Below are 10179 nucleotides of genomic sequence, written 5' to 3' on the forward strand. Positions count from 1 at the left end.
TCAAGAGAATAAGTATGGATGGCATTACCCGAACAACAAGAGAATTAGTATGGCCTATTGATGGCGTTACCTAAACATCAAGAGAATAAGAATGGATGGCATTACCCGAACAACAAGAGAATTAGTATGGCCTATTGATGGCGTTCCCGAAACACAACAAGAGAATTAGTATGGCATATTAATGGCGTTACCTAACAAACAACAAGAGAATTAGGATGGCCTATTGATGGCGTTACCTAACAAACAACAAGAGAATTAGTGTGGCCTATTGATGGCGTTACCTAACAAACAACAAGAGAATTAGTATGGCCTATTGATGGCGTTACCTAACAAACAACAAGAGAACACTGAAGTGTCAACAAAACCACAATTCAAACTTACAAAAGATAAAACTTAAATATGTACAAAGGAAGGATTGACATGGAGACCGTTGAAAAAGAAGAAGTCCAGGTGTTCCGAAAGGGTAAGTGTCTTCTGCTTCATCGATGACACCGACATATTTATCTCAATCAATTCCAAAGAAAGCTGTGTCCTCTAAATGAGAACGTAGGTAGTGACCAACAACCACAGGGCACTCTAATAAGCATTATCAAAAATATCGACCTTCATTTAACACAAAGAATTAGCATGTTAATTATGTTTCACTTTGAGAAATTTGTATCTTGCATGTTATTTCAACAAACACTCTCAAAAACCTGAAACTGGGAAATTAAAGCACTCTAAAAGTAGTAATCCAATCCATGAATGAGCAATAACATACAAGGGTCAACAATGTTTTAATCATTTTTAACTTTTATTTTCATTTTAAATTATACAGAACATCATAGTTATTTCAATATGTTAAACCTCTGGGACGATACGAGGTGCTGCCAACCCTAAATCCGTACACCAGATTGCTGGTAAATAATTAAGTCAGTCAACCCTGAAATTTTATAATGAACTATTCCAACCTTTAAATCAGAAAAGTTCATGTCTTAAGGGGTGAATGAATTAAAGTAGTATATGAAACACCAAGGTGCGGGAAGAATCCATACACCAATTTTAGCAATGAAATTAATTCAAGTACTGTTATTCCCAAAATTAGAGAATATTCCAGATGCCGGTGACAAATAAGAGAGTATTCCTGATGCCAAGAGGTTGGGTTGGCAGCCTCAATTTATGAACTTGTAGGTAAGATGATAAATTCATGATATCACATTCTATACAGCATTTTGGTTCACTGTAAAACAAACAACAAAGTTAAACTACGAGTCAACGGATGATATAATTTCTTTACTCAGAGCATTGTCGTATAAACTGGAAGACAGATATACAAGTCCTGTCCCTTCGTAATCTCTCTATCTTCCCTACAGTTGGAAGAAATTTCAAATTCCTGTCCCTATTTGTTGACAACCCTCTGATTTTGGGTTTGGGATACTCATTGCCAAACACCAAAGGTAGATTAAATTAGAATTAAAATTCTCCCCAGGTGCAAGAGCATTCTTTTCATGAGGGGAAATCTTTACCTTAGAAGATACATATCAGAAAGAACAGCAGAAGTTGAGGAAAAACTTCCAGAAGGTTTTACCTCACCTCCGTCAATGCTTTCCAGTGGAATTTCCGTAAGTTAAAAAGAACTCTCATGGAACTGGATCCAGATAGACTTAACACAGAAACTTGAATTAAAACTCAGCTTATGGTAGGCCTAAAATTGGTGACATTGCAGCCAGGTAACACTTCAACAATTGTTGTGATTCAAATTCATTATCACATCAAGGTAAGGCACTTCAATCGCAAATCTAAATATCATATTTCGTTATCATATAACTTTGACAGACGTCATAGAGCGTCCATCACAAAACTTCTACCACATATATAATGCTGATAAAAATGTCATTCTCAGTCCCAGAAAGATCAATATAACGTTCAGTCTTAGTGGATCCATTTGAATACATGTACAAATTCAATGCAGTCATAAAGAGGACTTAAACGAAAACATCTTTTTTTTTAAAAGGAGAGCAAAATGATCCTTGCGTAGTTGAATGACTTTGATTGACTGTCAAAAAAAAGAAAAAATCTTCCTTGCCTTACCAAACAAAAGGACAGTTTAAATCACAGTTCACCCCTGAAAACACATTTGAACTCTTCCATTTCAAACGTCTGTATAGTCCATCATGACATTTAAGGGGTGAACAAGTTAAGGTACTGTACTACTTAAATCATAGTAAGGTATTTCATTACCGATTGAGATTCTTTGATATATTACAATATAGTTATAAAGGAACTCAGTGTCGAGGTGACCAAGGGCATGGAAGGCATGGCATTTGACAGATTGGGTTATTTAAGATTTTGACCTTGTGTTAATGTCTCGCCAGTGTTTATCAATGAACCTACATTGTCAGTACAATATCACATTAACAGAAATTAAGCAGACAAGCAGAACGCAAAAAAAAATGGTGACTTTCAGTATAAATCTTATCACCACAAAATGTGAGGTACAGAAACAAATTGACATTGTAAAGAGTTACAGGGAGATGTTTTAGACGAAGGGTGAAACGACTTGAATCTGAGTATAGATAAAACAAAAATAAATCAAAGAGATTTTAGGAATATCTTAGCCAGGCAAAAAATCTTAATGTCATTTTCAGGTCATAACTAAAGGTTAATTTGACATGAATTGACATGAATTTCACCTGAATGCACATTAATATAAATTTTCATGTGAAATTGACCTGAAATTCAAGTCAAGTTCAGGTAAGGATATTTTCAGGTCAAATTGACATCAAGAAATTCTGCCTGTGTAGTGATATAGGCAGGACAAGTACCAACTCACAAGTCCTGCTTTTCTACCAAAGACTACAAAGCTACAGTCAGGTCCAGACTACTTCCATCATTTGTAAATAAAAGTATTAATACCCAGAAAAAAATATTTCATTGATTTAAAATAAAATTACATACACATATATAGAGAAAAAAACACATACCCTAGTATTCAGGTAAATGTATTTGCATATGTATGTACATGTAAAAGTAATTACATATTCAACTAAAATGTAATTACTTATGTTAACTGTAATTACATACATTGTATATTTTCAATGTAATTACATATATATTAATCATAATGTACATGAAATGGTAAAATAGTATAACATGTACTGTACCTATACAACATAATCCACTTGATATGTAAATTGAAAAGAAGACTTTGTGTAGAAGACTGATGTGCATATATATATATTTACATTTTTTTTAACATATTTACAGATATATGATAATTATCATAATTTCTCAAGTGAAGTGGAATGTTGATAATTAAGGTAAATCAAAGGCTTTCCTCACATTCCAAGAAGTTGAGTAACAGCATCGCTTATAAACCAGAACCTGTATTTGGGTATATCACACCTATTTCACAAAATCGTGTCCCATCATACTAGCATTATACGGAGGCTTTCGAGACAGCATGGTAATTCAAGGTGTTGGTGTCGGCAGGACTTGTAATCAAGTGGTACTATGGCAGGGACTGCGTGATCAGAGCCCCAAAACTCTGAGTACCTGTTCTCGGGCTGACTGTGATTATGGAACTTGTCTCCTTGGATTTAAGTTCCAAACTGTGTCCTTGGCTCTAATGACCTGTGTAATCAGCCATCTACTTCAGAACCAAATGCCAGCTGGTAAAATACCCGATTCCTTGTTCACCTGTCGGAGCCTGCGTCCTGGGTCATGTGTCAGAACCTGTGTCCTGGTTCACATGTCAAAACCTGTGTCCTGGTTCACCTGTCAGTATCTGTGTCCTAGGTCACATGTCATAACCTGTGTCCTGGGTCACGTGTCATCACTTGTGTCCTGGATCACCTGTCAGTACCTGTGTCCTAGGGAACCTGTGTACTGGGCCATGTCTCAGAATCTGTGTCCTAGGTCCCGTGTAAGTACCTGTGTCCTGGGTCACTTGTCAGAGCCTGTGTCCTAGGTCACCTGTCAGAACCTGTGTCCGGGTCACCTGTCAGAGCCTGTGTCCTGGGTCACCTGTCAGTACCTGTGTCCTGGATCACCTGTCAGAACCTGTGTCCTGGTTCACCTGTCAGTACCTGTGTCCTAGGTCACCTGTCAGAACCTGTGTCCTAGGTCATGTCTCAGAACCTGTGTCCTAGGTCCCGTGTAAGTACCTTTGTCTTTGGTCACTTGTCAGAGCCTGTGTTTTGGGTCACCTGTCAGAACCTGTGTCTCGGGTCACCTGTCAGAACCTGTGTCCTAGGTCATGTCTCAGAATCTGTGTCCTGGGTCACCTGTCAAAAATTGTGTCCCAGGTGTTTCCTGACAGAACCTGTGTCCTAGGTCCCGTGTAAGTACCTTTGTCCTTGGTCACCTGTCATAGCCTGTGTCCTGGGTCACCTGCCAGTACCTATGTCCTAGGTCACCTGTCAGAGCCTGTGTCCTGGGTCACCTGTCAGAACCAGTGTCCTGGGTCATGTGTCAGAATCCGTGTCCTGGGTCATGTGTCAGAGCCTGCGTCCTGGGTCATGTATCAGAGCCTGTGTCCTGGGTCATGTGTCAGAGCCTGCTTCCTAGGTCATGTGTCAGAACCTGTGTCCTGGTTCACATATCAGTACCTGTGTCCTAGGTCACCTGTCAGAACCTGTGTCCTCGGTCATGTCTCAGAACCTGTGTCCTAGGTCCCGTGTAAGTACCTTTGTCCTTGGTCACTTGTCAGAGCCTTTGTCCTTGGTCACTTGTCAGAGCCTTTGTCCTGGGTGACCTGTCAGAACCTGTGTCTCGGGTCACCTGTCAGAGCCTGTGTCCTGGATCACTTGTCAGAACCTGTGTCCTGGGTCACCTGTCAGTGCCTGTGTCCTCTGCCATGTGTTAGGATCTGTGTCCTTGGCTGTTGGTATCGTGTACCCTTGGTTGTCTGTCCTTGGATATCTGAGGCTACATGTCTTCAAATGTCTATCAGTGCTGAATTGTGCAGGACTGTGGGTGAGTTCTACTACTGACTACCTGGGTCGTCTTATTGGCAACTTCTCTTTAATGTACTGCAAATAGAAAACAAAGTGAAAGATGTAAAATGTCTGTATCAGATAGCATCACATTCAGCATTATTGGGCATCAAACTAAAGGTAAAAGGGAGATAACCTTTCAAATGATGAAAATGGAGAAAACATACCGAGGCGAGACGCCTTCTGTATTGTGTGTCTCTCTCCCCTTCCTTTTGTGGTGGGATGTTCTTCTCTTCCCTCTCCAGGAGATTTTTCATCTCATCAAGGGTAAGAATGTTGATTGGATCAGCCTTATTCTTGTTCAGAATCCCCACTAGATATTCCTTGTAATGATTTCTACAAAATAACAAATAAGAATATATACTGGAAACTTTTATCTTGAACAGTAGGATACTTTCAAACTCATAAGCCTTATAAAACAAGAGGCCCAATGGGCCTGCATCGCTCACCTGGTATAGATCTCACACTTGTAATCTTAAAAGTGATCTAAAATAAAGCTACAGGCAAAATATCAGTATTTATGATTAAAATTCATTCAAAAGACCCTGTTAATTTATTTTAAAACATTTCACCCCTGTGATTGAAAGTCGAACAAAGTCATTATGTTGAACAAATTTTATAGCCTTTCATCTCAGGATGCAACTTGCAAAGTATCAACATCCTGGGACCCATGGTTGTTCAGGAGAGGTCGTTTAAAGATTTTAAACAAATTTGACCCCTGTGACCTTGAATATAAGTCAAAGTCATTCACTTTAACAAACAAAGTAGTCCTTGATCCCAGCTTATGCTACTGACTAAATATCGATATCCTGAGCCTTTTGGTTATTCAGAACAAGTTGTTTAAATATTTTGAACATATTTGCTCCTTGTGACCTTGAATATGATTCAAGGTCATATGTTTAAACAAACTTGGTAGCCCTTGATCCTAGTATGCTACTGACTAAATATCATCACCCTGGGCATTTTTGTTATTCAGAAGAAGTTGTTTAATGTTTTTAACATATTTGACCCCTGTGACCTTGAATATGGGTGAAGGTCATGCATTTGAACAAACTTTGTAGCCCTTCATCCCAGTATACTATTGGCCAAATATCATAACCCTGTGCATTTTGGATATTCAGAAGAAGTTTTTTAATGTTTTTCACATATTTGACCCCTGTGACATTAAATATGGGTGAAGGTCATTTATTTGAACAAACTTTGTAGCCCTTTATCTCAGCATGCTACTGACCAAATATCATTACCCTGGGCATTTTGGTTATTGAGAAGAAGTTGTTTAAAGTTTTTAACATATTTGACCACTGTGACCTTGAATATGGGAGAAGGTCCTTCATTTGTACAAACTTTATAGCCCTTTATCTCAGCATGCTACTGACCAAATATCATTACCCTGGGCATTTTGGTTATTGAGAAGAAGTTGTTTAAAGTTTTTAACATATTTGACCNTGTTACTGGCCAAATATCATCACCCTGGGCATTTTGGTTATTCAGAAGAAGTTGTTTAAAGTTTTTAACATATTTGACCACTGTGACCTTGAAAATGAGTGAAGGTCATTAATTTTAACAAACTTTGTAGCCCTTCATCCTAGTTTGCTTCTGACCAAATATCGACACCCTAGGCCTTTCGGTTATTAAGAAGAAGTCGTTTAAAGTAAAATATTGACACCGGACGACTGACGACGGACGACGGACGGACGGACGCCGCACCACGGCATAAGCTCACTTGGCACTTCGTGCCAGGTGAGCTAAAAATACACCTTCATATTTCTAAACCTGACATGGTGTCTTATACAATTTACCTGAGTGCCACTAAACCCATACAAGTTGCTTGCATATCACTTAACCTGAAACAGTATCCTGTACAAGTCATCAGGTGTCCTCAATGTGGCACTCTTTGTTTTGTACATTTTACCTGAATGCCACTGAGCCTGAAACTCTGCCCTGTACCAGTCATCAGAAAGCCACTAAATGTGGCGCTCTTTGTCCTGTATAAGTTATCTTAGTGCCATCCTATCTGTTATTCTGTGCCCTGTACTTACATACAAAGACCAGCATGTCCCTTTAAAACATCTCGTCCACATGGCTCGTCTTTCTTACGACTGTCAAGTTCTTTCTGTTCCATCACAGGACATGCTGGGTCTATATCCTGTGAATCTTGAGCCTCAGCATTATAGTGAAGCTTCTTGTCCTGTACAAAACACAAAGGACATGGGGTTTAAACTGTATAAAGTTCTTTGTATTCAAACCATAAATAGGTCATAGGGTTAAAAACACACAAAATTTGCTAGGGTCAACCAACTCAAATGTTACTGCATATCCTCTTAGTCGTTAGAGTCAAATCAGGGTTTTTTTCAGACGGGTAACTTTTCAAGTTTCATAAATAACCTTGGATTATTGAATATGAGGAAATATTAACATTACAGCTAAATATGTTTGTGTTTTGCATTAATTTGCAAGACAATATAGATTTGGTACATGCCATGTACCCTATTTTGAAAGGAGACTCACTTTTTGTAATCTGTATTTCTCCCTTTGGGAATCAGATGATTTCAATTATAATCTTCATTTGCTTATGCTCAATGAATTCATCAACCAAACATTTATTTCTCATTATTTCCAAATATTGTTCAACTGTAACATCTTGAAATCTGTGATGTCACATCTCTTGGTCTTATTTGTAAGATCACCTTACCCTTGATAATGATAGACAAATCATATGACACTAGCATTTTCACAGTATCACCCAGGAAATATGTGATAAATTAAAATATGAACCATCAGTTGCCCAGATTAGGCTAAAGTTAAAAGTGTTATATACAGAAGAAGCATATATTTATTATCTAAAATCATACAAACAAACATACAGCGAAAGAAACTCAACCAGTCATTCTTCAAAAAACAGCTGAATTATTTTCTTTTTTGGTAAAAAAAATCATAAAGAAAATTAAGCATAGATTGTCTACTTGTTTCCAGATTTGGTCAAAAGAACAATTAAATTGATTAACACAGATAATATCAATACTCCTTGAAAATTACAATTGGTCTAATATTTTAAGCATGCTCACCCTGAGTATCCTCTGTAGGTCCTCAACACTGTTGTCACGGAGATAATAGAAGCAGTCCCGCGGGTGGTGACTATGTATCCCTTTACCCTGGCACCGCTGATATCCCACACACGGCTACGAAACACAAACACAATATCTGTCAGTGGGGGTTACACACATTCTAACTTCTCATATACCTATATTTTGTCTTAACTCATTCACCCCTGAAGACACATTTGAACTCTACCAATTCAATGTTTGGAATAGTTCATTATGAAAAGGGGTGAATGAGTTAAATCTTTCATTCTGATATTTCTTCATACATCACAAATTAGAAGCTATATATCGTAGCTTTTATCTAGACACATTGTACTTTGGGCCCCTATTATCAGTTTTGGCTTCATATTTACTGAGCCAAAGAACTTCCAACCTACATAAGGAATTTGTCCTAATTCAACATCTATTTAATCAAACAAAACTAACATTACACATTTTAACTTAAGGGTGTGAGATTAAAGGCTAATATCAAAGATTGTAAAGCCATGTTAGTTATTATCAGACCATGTCCACAGTCTGTCAGAATTAGCCTCTTTTACATGTGATTTTATATTATCAGCATGTGTGTTTATATTTACTGTCTTGGACTTGAAATATAGAAAGTTACAGTAATAATTAACAAATGGAATTCCTTAAATAGTTTTTGCAGTATGACCTGAAGTAGTTTAACAGATAGTTCATGTATTAAGTTGAATGAGTAATGTAAATAATGCATATTCAGTCCTTGTATTACCTAAAGATATCCACACTTTTTATGCAAAAAGCTATTATGGAAGACAAGACTTTTTGAACTCAGAAAAAAGTTTCTTATCAGAAGTACATGATTTTGACTTACCCCCTGTTTCACGAAGGGCTGTGAGCAGCCGCTACAAAACTCATGGCCACACTGGGGACACTTGAAGTGCATACAGCCTCCCTTGGCGAGGGCATACCTCATCTTACAGCTGGGACAGTCTGGGTAAAACACCAAAAAACAACTGTCACACTGAAATGCTTCAATAATGATGATAACCTACAAGCCAGGCTCCATTCCACTAATGTTCCTAAATATAAGTCCAATCGCAGGAAAAAATGCTTAAAAACATTCCAATGTCGTTTTTCTTAAACACAGTCTTTTTTTCTTTTCTTACAATGTATTATGTTTAAAAAAAAAATCATTAAACAACAAATGTTAAAAAAAAAAAAGAGTTAAAGTTCATCCACGCAAAAAGGTCTCTCTGGAAAATTCTGCAAGCTATCAATTTCTGTTCAGAAATAACTTGTCAGGAATAGAGCCCTGCTGGGAAAAGTTTCTAAAGCATTTAAGTAGTTTTTGGCAGTAGTTTGGGGATCCATAGTTTATGGAAATTCCATAAGATTTTTCGAAGTAAAAAATTATTGAATGTTATGAACGAGTTCGTTCATTTAAGAGTTCTTCTCTAACATTATTAATGGTTTCCTAAAGAAACATTTAAGAGAAATTTTCCTAAAGCTGAAGAATGTATTGATAACAATGGGGCCTGATCGATGATTTGAAATAAGAAATTTTGGCTGCACTAACATCCCCAATAAGTGTCCTGATAAAGGACAGCCAATTACAGTCAAACTTGTGTTATGAGATCACCTATGGGAGATCATGATGTTGGCTGCTTAAGACAGGTGGCTGCTTAGCCAAGGCTCAAGTGAAGGTCAAAAGAAAAATATTTTATAACATCTAACAACGAATTTAAAATTTGTTTAAATCATTTATTATAACATGCTGATAAAAATCTGAAAAACTGAATAGCAACTGAAACAAGAGGCCCATGGGCCTTAACGGTCACCTGATATATTTATACAGAGAGTTGATTTCGTTTTTAACATGAACAGAAATATTATTCAAAGTGACAAAAAACAATAAAACCACCTTATTCAATATCAAGCATACAGATTTCAGACTAAAAAGGATTTGAAACTAGCACCTCTGATTCTAAACAAGGAAAATGAAGAAATTTTAGCACACTGACTCCCTTGAGCCCCACCCTACAGCCCTTGGGGGTAGGGCTGGCTCAAAATTTTCAAAGTATCAAACTGTCAACTCAAGGTTATAATTCCAATCAAGTTATTAACATGTAATATTCAAA

General features: G+C 37.3%; 1 protein-coding gene across 6 annotated transcripts in view; it reads right to left on the minus strand.

Annotated features, from left to right (window-relative positions):
* Positions 1-780: 780 nt before the first annotated feature.
* The window catches only part of LOC110446780, a 31661-nt gene continuing 22262 nt past the window's right edge, over positions 781-10179 (minus strand). For 5 of the 6 annotated variants that reach the window (XM_021492097.1, XM_021492114.1, XM_021492122.1 and 2 more), the window contains exons 19-23: positions 8913-9031; positions 8042-8155; positions 7016-7164; positions 5144-5312; positions 781-5012 (exon numbers count right to left, since the gene is read on the minus strand). In XM_021492097.1, coding sequence (XP_021347772.1) covers positions 4974-5012; positions 5144-5312; positions 7016-7164; positions 8042-8155; positions 8913-9031 — 590 coding nt within the window. In that variant the 3' untranslated portion in view covers positions 781-4973. The remainder of the gene's footprint in view (positions 5013-5143; positions 5313-7015; positions 7165-8041; positions 8156-8912; positions 9032-10179) is intronic. The other variant, XR_002462506.1, reaches the window with a different exon arrangement.

This window comes from Mizuhopecten yessoensis, unplaced genomic scaffold (assembly GCF_002113885.1).
Source record: "Mizuhopecten yessoensis strain PY_sf001 unplaced genomic scaffold, ASM211388v2 scaffold371, whole genome shotgun sequence".
NCBI classification, from domain to species: Eukaryota; Metazoa; Mollusca; class Bivalvia; order Pectinida; family Pectinidae; genus Mizuhopecten; species Mizuhopecten yessoensis.